Here is a 13,241-nt window from a genome sequence, read left to right on the forward strand (position 1 = left end):
AAACCAAAGACTGTAATAAGAGATGAGGAAGGACACTATATCATACTTAAAGGATCTATCCAACAAGAAGATGTAACAATTGTAAATATCTATGCCCCTAACATGGGAGCAGCCAATTATATAAGGCAATTAATAACAAAAGCAAAGAAACACATCGACAACAATACAATAATAGTGGGGGACTTTAACATCCCCCTCACTGAAATGGACAGATCATCTAAGCAAAAGATTAACAAGGAAATAAAGACTTTAAATGACACACTGGATCAAATAGACTTCACAGACATATTCAGAACATTCCACCCCAAAGCAACAGAATACACATTCTTCTCTAGTGCCCATGGAACATTCTCCAGAATAGATCACATCCTAGGTCATAAATCAGGTCTCAACCAGTACCAAAAGGTTGGGATCATTCCCTGCCTATTTTCAGACCACAATGCTTTGAAACTAGAACTCAATCACAAGAGGAAAGTCGGAAAGAACTGAAATACATGGAGGCTAAAGAGCACACTACTAAAGAATGAATGGGTCAACCAGGAAATTAAAGAAGAATTAAAAAAATTCATGGAAACCAATGAAAATGAAAACACAACTGTTCAAAATCTTTGGGATGCAGCAAAGGCAGTCCTAAGAGGAAAGTATATAGCAATACAAGCCTTTCTCAAGAAACAAGAAAGGTCTCAAGTACACAACCTAACCCTACACCTACAGGAGCTGGAGAAAGAACAGCAACTAAAGCCTAAACCCAGCAGGAGAAGAGAAATCATAAAGATCAGAGCAGAAATCAATGAAATAGAAACTAAAAGAACAGTAGAACAGATCAACGAAACTAGGAGCTGGTTCTTTGAAAGAATTAACAAACTTGATAAACCCCTGGCCAGACTTATCAAAAAGAGAAGAGAAATGACCCAAATCAACAAAATCATGAATGAAAGAGGAGAGATCACAACCAACACCAAAGAAATACAAACAATTATAAGAACATATTATGAGCAACTCTATGCCAGCAAATTCGATAACCTGGAAGAGATGGATGCATTCCTAGAGATGTATCAACTACCAAAACTGAACCAGGATGAAATAGAAAACCTGAACAGACCTATAACCACTAAGGAAATTGAAGCAGTCATCAAAAATCTCCCAAAAAACAAAAGCCCAGGGCCAGATGGCTTCCCAGGGGAATTCTACCAAACATTTCAAGAAGAATGAATACCTATTCTTCTGAAACTGTTCCAAAAAATAGAAATGGAAGGAAAACTTCCAAACTCATTTTATGAGGCCAGCATTACCTTGATCCCAAAACCAGACAAAGACCCCATCAAAAAGGAGAACTACAGACCAATATCCCTGATGAACATGGATGCAAAAATTCTCACCAAAATACTAGCCAATAGGATCCAACAGTCAACGGGATTATTCACCATGACCAAGTGGGATTTATCCCTGGGCTGCAAGGTTGGTTCAACATCTGCAAATCATTGTGATACAATACATTAACAAAAGAAACAACAAGAATCATATGATCCTCTCAATAGATGCAGAAAAAGCATTTGACAAAGTACAGCATCCTTTCTTGATCAAAACTCTTCAGAGTATAGGGATCGAGGGTACTTACCTCAATATCATAAAAGCCATCTATGAAAAACCTACAGCGAATATCATTCTCAATGGGGAAAAACTGAGAGTTTCCCCCTAAGGTCAGGAACGCGGCAGGGATGTCCACTATCACCACTGCTATTCAACATAGTATTGGAAGTCCTAGCCACAGCAATCAGACAACAAAAAGAAATAAAAGGCATCCAAATTGGCAAAGAAGAAGTCAAACTCTCACTCTTTGCAGATGATATGATACTTTATGTGGAAAACCCCAAAGACTCCACCCCAAAACTGCTAGAACTCATACAGGAATTCAGTAAAGTGGCAGGATATAAAATCAATGCACAGAAGTCAGTGGCATTCCTATACACCAACAACAAAACAGAAGAAAGAGAAATTAAGGAGTCGATCCCATTTACAATTGCACCCAAAACCTTAAGATACCTAGGAATAAATCTCACCAAAGAGGCAAAGGATCTGTACTCAGAAAACTATAAATACTCATGAAAGAAACTGAGGAAGACACAAAGAAATGGAAAAACGTTCCATGCTCATGGATTGGAAGAACAAATATAGTGAAGATGTCAATGCTACCTAGAGCAATCTACACATTCAATGCAATCCCCATCAAAATACCATCCACTTTTTTCAAAGAAATGGAACGAATAATCCTAAAATTTGTATGGAACCAGAAAAGACCCCGCATAGCCAGAGGAATGTTGAAAAAGAAAAACAAAGCCGGCGGCATCACAATCCGGACTTCCAGCTCTATTACAAAGCTGTCATCATCAAGACAGCATGGTACTGGCACAAAAACAGACACATAGATCAATGGAACAGGATAGAGAGCCCAGAAATGGACCCTCAACTCTATGGTCAACTAATCTTCGACAAAGCAGGAAAGAATGCCCAATGGAACAAAGACAGTCTCTTCAACAAATGGTGTTGGGAAAATTGGATAGCCACATGCAGAAGAATGAAACTGGACCATTTCCTTACACCACACACAAAAATAGACTCCAAATGGTTGAAAGACCTCAGTGTGAGACAGGAGTCCATCAACATCCTAAAGGAGAACACAGGCAGCAACCTCTTTGACCTCAGCCGAAGCAACTTCTTCCTAGAAACATCGCCAAAGGCAAGGGAAGCAAGGGCAAAAATGAACTATTGGGACTTCATCAAGATAAAAAGTTTTTGCAAAGCAAAGGAAACAGTCAACAAAACCAAAAGACAACTGACAGAATGGGAGAAGATATTTGCAAATGACATATCAGATAAAGGGCTAGTATCCAAAATCTATAAAGAACTCATCAAACTCAACACCCAAAGAACAAAGAATCCAATCAAGAAATGGGCAGAAGACATGAACAGACATTTTTCCAAAGAAGACATCCAAATGGCCAACAGACACATGAAAAAGTGCTCAATATCGCTCAGCATCAGGGAAATCCAAATCAAAACCTCAATGAGATACCACCTCACACCAGTTAGAATGGCTAAAATTAACAAGTCAGGAAACGACAGATGTTGGCGGGGATGCAGAGAAAGGGAACCCTCCTACACTGTTGGTGGGAATGCAAGCTGGTGCAGCCACTCTGGAAAACAGTATGGAGGTTCCTCAAAAAGTTGAAAATAGAGCTACCCTATGATCCAGCAATTGCATTACTGGGTATTTACCCCAAAGATACAAAAGTAGGGATCCGAAGGGGTACGTGCACCCCGATGTTTATAGCAGCAATGTCCACGATAGCCAAACTGTGGAAAGAGCCAAGAAGTCCATCGACAGATGAATGGATAAAGAAGATGTGGTATATATATACAATGGAATATTATGCAGCCATCAAAAGGAATGAAATCTTTCCATTTGCAACGATGTGGATGGAAATGGAGGGTATTATGTTGAGTGAAATAAGTCAAACAGAGAAAGACATGTATCATATGATCTCACTGATATGAGGAATTCTTAATCGCAGGAAACAAACTGAGTGTTGTTGGAGCCGGGGGTGGGGTGGGAGGGATGGGGTGACTGGGTGATAGACACTGGGGAGGGTATGTGCTCTGGTAAGCGTTGTGAATTGTGCAAGACTGTTGAATCTCAGATCTGTACCTCTGAAACAAATAATGAAATATATGTTAAGAAAAAAAAAAAAGAAGAAGAAGGTAGCGGGAGGGGAAGAATGAAGTGGGGGAAATCGGAGGGGTAGACAAACCATGAGAGATGATGGACTCTGAAAAACAAACAGGGTTCTAGAGGGGAGAGAGTGGGAGGATGGGTTAGCCTGGTGGTGGGTATTGAGGAGGGCACATTCTGCATGGAGCACTGGGTGTTATGCACAAACAATGAATCATGGAACACTTCATCTAAAACGAATGATGTAATGTATGGGGATTAACATAAGAATAAAAAAAAAAATGTTTGGTATCCTACATGAGCAAATGTGAGCACAGACACCAAGGTAACTGCCTATAGTACTCTCTCCTCATTGTGTCTTAGATCCAAATACCATTGCATAAGCCATAACAGGGTATCCTGGTTCCCCACATTGGCCAGGACCCTGCAATACCAACTTCTTTGGATTTATCTCTTCTCAAACTATAAATTTGGCTCAGTGACTGACTTGGCCATACTTAAAGCTATGGCAAAGGAACCCCAAACTCGAAGCTCACCCCCAAAAGTGGGAGAAGAGGATTTCGGGCACGTGTAGTCCGGGGAAGTTCCTCAAAATTCCAAGAGGGGCTTAGCTTGTTTCTGTAGCAGGGTTTTAAATCCAAGGCCTCCACTCTGATCATCTCACGACCATAAAGAACACTCAGTGTGTCTAAGTGCACTCCTCAGCCAGAAGCACCTTCTCCCTCCTCTGAAATGGGAAGTATTTTCTTCCTACTTCCATAAGATTTCCCAATTTTTCTTATATCATTGCTATCTGTGCACATCTTAACTCCCTACACTACACTATAAACTCTTCCAGGACCGAGGTCACACCTTATATGTCTTTCTCTGGTTTCCCTGAACAGCTAACAGAGAGTTGGTGAACATCTAGACATTTATTTCTGCAGAGGGGTGGCATATTCTTTAATTTGGGAAAATGCTGCCTTCTCTTATTAAATGGAATAGTTTCTCATTATTGTAAGCTCCCCCTTTAAGAAAACACATGATCTTCATCAAAATACTCTACTACAAGAAAGAACAAAATGTATTATAAAATTCTACTTCATACCAAAGATCTGTTGAACTTGCTGTAACTGTTTTCAAGGGCACTCCTAAGGCCGTCATTACTGTCATGTAACTTCCGGTTAGCTGTTCTACAGAGCAAATAAACAAACAAACAGATAAGGAAAGTTGGGGTAAAAGCCACTTTCTTTGCAAGCTGTGAAATTCAGAACGCGGAATTACTTACCACCTCTTGCAACTTTCTACCACTCCCCTTCCAACCTCATAAACCGAGATCATAATTCATTACGAGAACTACAACTTAATTGAGGGATCCCCTCTCTTTTAAAGGTCTCAGAGCATTAAAGAATTAGCTATGCTGTTGGAACCCACTGTTCCCTCAGGTAGCTTCAAGATATGAACAGGTTTCCTACAGGTCTCTGCTTCCTAAATGCCAGGCCCCAGCTGGCCCCATGTGCTGCCCTCTGTCCCCCTGCGCATGTCCCAGCCAGGCGTGGAAGTGATGTGTTATGTCACACTTCTTTCTCCTGGCTACTCCCACATCTTCCTCGTGGCCTGATACTGTCCACCAGGGTACCGATGAAAGGTTCTAATGTTGACTCTGGGTTCAAACCCCATGCAGGCATGTACTTTCCACATCACTGATGGGAGTCATCTGACCTGTCAGAGCCTCAGCAACCTCTTCTACAAAGGGAGGACAATGCCGCCTGAGAGTGGCCCATCTTTCCGTACTTAAGGCTGATCCATCCTTCAGATCTCAGCTCAGTTGTTGTATCCGCCAGGACACTTCCTGGACCTTCCTGGGTAGGAGGAATCTCTGTACTATATGCCCCAGCAGGTACACCTCTTCCCTCTGTCCCACTTCTCCTTTGGCATTTTATGTTTATTTCTATAATTAGTGATCAGTTTCCATCTTCTTCCCCTAGATGAGCCCCATAAAGAGACTTTTTTTTTTCTTTTCTTTTTACTTGCCGCTCTATCCTCAGCTCCTGGCATACCTGACCCGTAAAAGTTGCTGAATGAAAACCTGCTGGATGAATGAATAAATGCATGAGCAGGATTATTGTAACATGTCAACTCTGTAACTGCCACTGGTGAGACTTAACAGGCATGGAGAAAACAAACTTGCCAAGCCTGACCTTACTTCCTTTGGGAAGACAAACCAGAAGAACATACATGAGTAAAAAAGAGCATGGGAGTAGAGGAGGGGGAGGGTTTGTGGAGAAGGCCCTCAGAGGCTGGAATTATGGTAACACGGGTGTGAAGTTGACAAAGCAGGTATAATATTTCCAGTAGGATTTAAAAAAAAAAAAACCTAAGAAAAATAGCCGTCTCACCAAGAACAATACGTTGGGCAAGAATGATCGCATGTGTCTAGTGCTATGACGTGAGCTAACAGGAGATTCCTGACAGCCTCCCGGTGTGCTGGGCTGTAGAGACAGCTGCTGAGGTCAGAGCTCTGAGTCTTTATGGAGGTATAATAACATCTCACCTGACTTGCAAGGACTTTGAGAGAATCAGACTCTAGTCCCTGGATTTGAATAGTTTATTTAGGATTAAAAGCAGGAGAAAGCCAAGTGCTGAATGCACCACAGCGAGAAGAAACATGCATGGACCTGCAAACCCAGTCTTGAGAATATGGCAACTCATGTGACATGGGGCATGTGTCTTATTCACAAAACATCAGGAAAATGTAAATGTAATGAGCGTTTTATATGAGAACTTACTGGAGTATTTCAATTTGCCTCTCAAGACTATTTCGATCTTCTGTGTACTCTCGGATTATTTCCAGATCCCTGTAAAACCATATTTTATGTTTGAACGAGAATTAGGTATCCAGTCCTGCCTTACATCTACCCTCCCAGACCCCCTTTCACCTTTCTCAAAGACCTGTGTCCTTGGCCATGGTTTTCTATCCCCCGGGGCTCCCACTTAGTCCCTCTGTGCCTTCAGCAGCCCCACATGCCCGCACGCCCCCCTTTCCTGTGCAAGGTCCTGCTCTCCCTCCCAAACCCAGCTCTGCTCCTCATAGGACACCTTGACCCTTCACCTTCTGCTAAGCCCCCTCTCCCCAGGGACTCATTAACAGTCCCTTCAATCCAGCGTGCTCTCTCCCCTCTGACCCTTCCCTGCTCCTTCCCTGCCTCATGCAATCCTAACCCAGATATTTTCCTCCTTCTTGGTGATTCCTTCTCCTCACCCCACCTGGCCCTCCCCGCCTCACCCTAAACCACAGAGGAGTCCACGGGACCGGGCTTTCTCCGCTTGCCATAAACCCATGCTCAGCGATTCCTGTTGCTTTATTACAAAGCCCTGGCCTCCTCCCCGTAACGTTCCCTGAGAACATTAGCCACTTACCACCAGCCCCTATTCCACCTCAGCCCCATTTCTAAGCAGACAAACCAAAGACTCTCAGGCTCTCAACTGTTATCCACAATAACCTGTCCGCTCACTCTCTTGATGATAAAGCTAAGAGGTTCCCAATTGACAATAGGAATTTAAGTTCCTTAGCCAAAAATGCTGGGCCCTTCCATTTAAACTAGCTTTTAAATTTTTAAATTTTGTTTAACTTTTACTTTGCTATTCAAAATACCTTTTCCTGTCCAGAGGTCTGACCTCTGTTCTCCAAAACAGTCTTATCTGTCTCTCTGTTCTTGCCTCTGCCTTGCTTACTGCCTCACCTGGAACAGCTCTGAGACTCTCTTCTCCCCTCTGAAATGGGAAGACTAAAAGTCCCTATCTCACAGGGTATTCTGTGGATTGCAAGAGTTGATGCTAGGAAAGTTCTATGCATGTTACCCCTGCCCCCCTTGACCGACACAAATCAGCTCCTCCCAAGCCAATCTCAGGCGTCTCCTCTTTAATAAAGCTCTTCACCGCCCCTGAATCAAAAGGACACTATCTACCATCACATGGCAAAGGACCCAACCTGAGCCACTGCGGCTGGGATTGTTTCTGACACTGCTGAGCTCCTACACGAACTCCATAACCCTTCAGCTTTGTGACTTTCTCCACGAATCTGAAGTTCTCACAGAGCAGAGATCACATCTTTGCTTATATTTTTATTTATTTGTTTGTTTGTTTATTTATTTATTTATTTCACACTCATAACTCCTTCTGTAACTCAGGAACCTGTATACAGTAAGTACTTAAATGTTTCACTGCTGACCATTACAGGACCTTAATTGTGATTAAAGTTTGCAAGCAAACAAAGCAAAAAGGATACTTTTCCCAAGTGTATATGTTTATACACACACGCACACACACACACGTGTGTGTATGTATTTTGTATGCATATATATCCATATTACATACAAATATGTGAATGTAAATACCTTTATAAATATCCATATATATATTCAGATATTTATATAGGTATTTGCATATATACATAAATGCATGCCTGTGTGTGTGTGTGCACTTCAATTAGCACTGACTCCCGATACTTCAGGTATATTCTTCTGTTCCCAATAATTCAAACATCTACTAAGCCCTGCACTCTCCAAAGCAGTCAATAATTAAACTAATTAGTATTTTTCTTAAAAAAAATTTAAAACACAAAAATCACCAGGAAATAGGACACTGAAAGCAGTATTTTTGGAAAGCAAAGAACATACCAGCAAGGTCAATAAATAACCCTTTATGATTACGTAGCTGACTTCATTCACACGGATGGTCATCTAAATAAACATTCCACTCAAACTAAAGAATAAAATGCAAAGTTTCATACCTTTCTGAATTCAGAGTCTGATCGGCATAATCACTTTTCAAAGCATCTAATTCACTCTGAAGAAAGGCTATGTTTGTCTGTGCTTCTAAAAGATCTTTCTTAACTTTCTGATTTTCCTGGAGAAAAGAAACAGCGCAGGCCATTAGATTCGGGGTGTCTTCCACCCAGGAGAGTCAAGTGTAGTGGAACCTCGCACCCCAAACCTACACCTCCATAGTTCTTCAAATCTTGGTGTTCAAAGAACTAGTTATCAATTCAAGGTGATCTGAAATTATCATAAAGTATTAAAGTCTCAAAAAGCTAAATCCTTGAAGTTGTTCTCTCTTTTTTTAATGTCTGACATCTGGTGCCAAAAAACACCAGTCAAATCATGATCATGACATACTTTAACATGTTACTGGCAAATGAGCTCAGATCAAATATGTAAACATCTGTTTTACTCAATGAGAGCTATGAATCTACTGAAAATATTCTGTGGAATTAATAGTACCTATCACCAGGCAGACTGGCTAGTTTTTACAATAAATCCGATCACCTAACATTTGTACGTTTTGTGCTTAAAAATAAACTAGTGTAGTTTAAAAAATGTCTATGTTTTCCTAAAAAAAGAAAACAAAAACACACTGGAGGCTTCTGGTGTGTAATGATGGACTGAGCACTCTTCTTTCCTTTTGGAGACCTCATTCACATGAAATGCCAAATAACATGAAATAAACCAATACAAGTTGCAAGAATGCAAGAGGGGCCCCCCAACAGTCAAATGAATTAAATACATTTCTGGAAGATGGAAACTGGGTGGAAATGTGCTGACAAAAGAGAAGCGAGCAGGAGCACAGGAGGTCTGGAAGAGGCATGGGGGAAGATTGTGCTATAGAGCAAAGGAGGAGGCAATTAGCCAGGCAGAACCCCCGAACAGTCAGAAATGGGGCTTAAAAACACAGGTTAAATTTGTGTATTAAGGAACTCGGCCCCCAGCCCCAGGCCATCCCCTCTAATACTAGCAAAGAACAGCAGATAGAGTCGATTCCTAAGGCTGTAAGACAGGGCTTGTCTTTTTAAAAAGAACTGAATTGGGTGCCTGGGTGGCGCTGTCAGTTAAGCATCCAACTCCTGGTTTTGGCTCAAGTCCTGATCTCAGTCAGGGTCATGAGACAGAGCCCCACTCAGGCTCTGTGCTCAGCGTGGAGTCTGTTTCAGATTCCCTGCCTCTCCCTCTGCCCTCACTTGCTCTCTCTCTCTCTCAAACAAATAAATAAAATCTTTTTTTTTTTTTTTTTAAGATTTTATTTATTTATTCATGAGAGACAGAGAGAGAGAGGCAGAGGGAGAAGCAGGCTCCCAAGGAGCAGGAAGCCCGATGCGGGACTCGATCCCAGGACCCTGAGATCATGACCTGAGCCGAAGGCAGACGCTTAACCATCTGAGCCACCCAGGCGCCCCAAATAAATAAAATCTTAAAAAAAAAAAAAAAAGAAGAGAAAAAGAACCGAATGACCCCTATACAGTGTGCTGAGGCTTGTCTCTGAATATCCATATCCCACTCCTTCTGGTCATCAGGGGTCTCCCAGTCTGACAGCCAGCTTCACACACACAGCTCCTAGGAAAACACTCTCTCAGGGAGGAGGCCCTGAGGTAAACAGATCTATTTACCTAGCTGCACAGGAATCCTATGCCAGCTACCTAAAATGCTCAGAAATTCCAGGATGACATATGGGTAGTGAGTTAAAAAAACGATCAGTCCAGTAAGAACTGAAATTCTGTAGACTCTAGAATTAACATTTTCAAGGAGAAAAAACAAATTCCACGCATTGGGAAGAATAAAAAAAAAAAAAGTTGGAAGGCATCAGTGGATGATATCCTGAGGATGCCAGAGTTTCTTTTTACAAGAAACCAAAAACTCAACCAGGAAATGCAAGAAAAATAAGCAATTCTACAAGAAAGTCATGATCCAAATACAGAGCCAACTAAGAAGGGGCAGAATTTGGAACTGATGGTGCATTCCAACTTGACCATGAAGCTGGGAGCCTTCTCTTCTGAGTGGTGCAGGGATAATGACTGGAGAGAAAGAAACACACTTATAGCACAGCTGGCTCACTTCTGGGCTCTGCAATGAGAATATTTAGAGTCCTAATAAAGGAAATGTTCACTAGTGGCTTTCAACTTCTAGAGTCCACCTACAAACAAAATAAAGACAACTTAATGATGATGAAAAAACAGATGCAAATGCTGACAACTTGGCAACAGAAAGACCAAAGATAGGGTCATCAAGGGGGGAAATGGGCAGAAAGAGGAATGCTGGAGGAAGAAAAGGGCAATTATAACCTCATCTCACAAAGCCAGGGACACAGACCAGAGCTGAAGTTGTAGGAATGCAGGGTTAACTATGTGAAGTGCAAGGGCCATGCCGTCATTGCTTTGAGTAAGAAATAAATAAAAGCGGGTGCCTGGGTGGCTCAGTTGGTTAAGCAACTGCCTTCGGCTCAGGTCATGATCCTGGGGTCCCGGGATCGAGTCCCGCATCGGGCTCCCTGCTCAGCAGGGAGTCTGCTTCTCCCTCTGACCCTCCTCCCTCTCATGCTCTCTGTCTCTCATTCTCTCTCTTGCAAATAAATAAAATCTTAAAAAAAAAAAATTAAGAAATAAATAAAAGCATTCACAATAGGTGGGGTATCCTTGAGGGTAAAAGCCTGAATAACACCTTTGGTCAAAGGTACGTCAAAGGCTTTCTCTAACTGCAGTACTAATTTCTCTCCATCCCCGGAACACTGATAAACAGCATAACTATGTCTAGTCGTTGAAGAGGAAATGTATTTCTGTAAATGAAAGGTGATTCTTACCATTGATAAATCATAAATTTGCTTTTTTAATGCAGCCACATCTTCTTTTTGACTTATGTGTTTCGACTGTTCTTCTAGCTGAAAGAGCAAATAAAGGCTGTGCATTTACAAACTCACTTTGGATTGATTCAGTTAAGTTTATGAGTATCCTTGAATATACAGATATGGGAATTCTAAAAGTCTTCCATTTTCAACATTTTACAACTTTGTGAATTATTAAGCTACATATAATCCATGAAGATTTGAAAATTTGCTTTAAATAATTTAAGCATTTAAAAAGGGGGTTTTATCACTTAATGAATTTCTTTTCGAAACAACTGAAAAGTCCTTTTGGGAAGCCATTCAACTATTAAGCGATTTAACTTAGCCTTTTCAGTTATGTTGCCTATGAGTCTGGACCTTTATATTCTCCTAGAAATTCATCTGCACTTAACACTTTCTATCCTGTATTATAATTATTTATGAATGCCTTCTCTCTCCTACCAGAGTCTAAGATTTTTAACAGCAGAGTTAGTGTCAGATTCACCTGTTTTCTTCACAGTGACTCCAGTAAATGCTTATTAAAATAACTGAAATCAATAACATTTAAGTGTGATAAGAAGCTAGTGACATATACACACAATTCTCTATGAATATATACCGGAGCTTTGCTTTCTGGTTGACTTGTTAGTATTACCAGACTTTCAACCAGCTCAGGAGATCTCTAACATGGACAACAAACATGTCTTTTTGTTTCCTGACAGTCCCTTGGAACGGTGAGGATCCGTGGGTTTCCATTAACTGAGTAGTTACGCACTGACCAAAATGAATGCTATATTTCATCAATTCTAAGTCAAAGCCTAAGTAATCTGATGCTGGATTTTCTTCATCTTACCAGATGCATCAACTAAAGGTTTTCACACACCGAGGCCATGACTGCCACGTGGCTCACTCTGAGAAGAGCCCTTGATTTTTTCAGATGCATGCTAATTTCAGAGAAAAAGAACTGGAGGGAAAAAACTAGTTCCTCAGAATCCATGGCATAGGGTAATGGCAGTCATATCAATTTTGTAAACTTTTCCAGTTTAAGCCTTTAACATCCCTCACGTAAATCACCATCTGTTCTCTTGCAGAACAAGCCTCCCGAGCCGGTGGGAAGTCTGGTACAAGTGAGAAAGCGCAAACTGTGTAGCAAGACAACTCCACGGCTTATTAGCTCTGTGACTCTAGAACTTGGTGTCCTCAGCTGTGAAAGCAGGAGACTTACCTATCCTCAGAAAAAGTTTGAGAATTAAAAATTATGAAAAAGAGCTGAAGAAACTATAAAGTCAGTAATGTCTCAGCTATTAGGGTTAGGCAGGACAGTCCATTATTAATCCCATTTTACAAATGAGAAACGAAATGATAAGATAATGAAGCCAATTGTCCCAGGTATAATGGGAACAAAGTAGCATCGTCTCGATGAGAACTCCAGTCCCATCACTTCTGACTCTTACTGTTCAGGGCCTATGTGGTCGTCATCATATGCCTCATCGTGGCAAGAAATTTTGTGTCTTTTCTGCATAACTTGCTTCTAGCCTAAAGATGTGGGAAGACAGGAAAATAACCGAGAACCGGGGCTAGGAGAATCTGTGACTCTGGCATCAACAAGGGACTGGTCTGTTCAAATTCTGCAATTCAAGCATCTTATGTCTGGTCTAATGGCCTCTGCCAATTAGAGAAAAGGTTGAGCTGATCATAATTTCCCAAGAAGGTTATTGGGGAGGATTTTTAATAATCCCAGAGAATCCCAGAGGTTTGAATTGCAATAGCCTACAAAATACAGCTAATCGTCCCTTAATCTCATTGAATATAAACATTGGAAACAGCATTAAAGGTTATCACATGAACAACCAGAGAAGCAAAGTAATGTGCCCAAAGTCAC

General features: G+C 41.3%; 1 protein-coding gene across 1 annotated transcript in view; it reads right to left on the reverse strand.

Annotated features, from left to right (window-relative positions):
* RASEF (RAS and EF-hand domain containing) overlaps positions 1-13,241 on the reverse strand; it is an 84,064-nt gene that overhangs the window by 28,851 nt on the left and 41,972 nt on the right. Inside the window, exons 5-8 of the mRNA XM_035024378.1 lie at positions 11,339-11,416; positions 8,502-8,617; positions 6,499-6,567; positions 4,818-4,902 (exon numbers count right to left, since the gene is read on the reverse strand). Coding sequence (XP_034880269.1) covers positions 4,818-4,902; positions 6,499-6,567; positions 8,502-8,617; positions 11,339-11,416 — 348 coding nt within the window. The remainder of the gene's footprint in view (positions 1-4,817; positions 4,903-6,498; positions 6,568-8,501; positions 8,618-11,338; positions 11,417-13,241) is intronic.

This window comes from Mirounga leonina, unplaced genomic scaffold (genome assembly GCF_011800145.1).
Source record: "Mirounga leonina isolate KUSES-001 unplaced genomic scaffold, KU_Mleo_1.0 Mir_179, whole genome shotgun sequence".
Lineage (NCBI taxonomy): Eukaryota > Metazoa > Chordata > Mammalia > Carnivora > Phocidae > Mirounga > Mirounga leonina.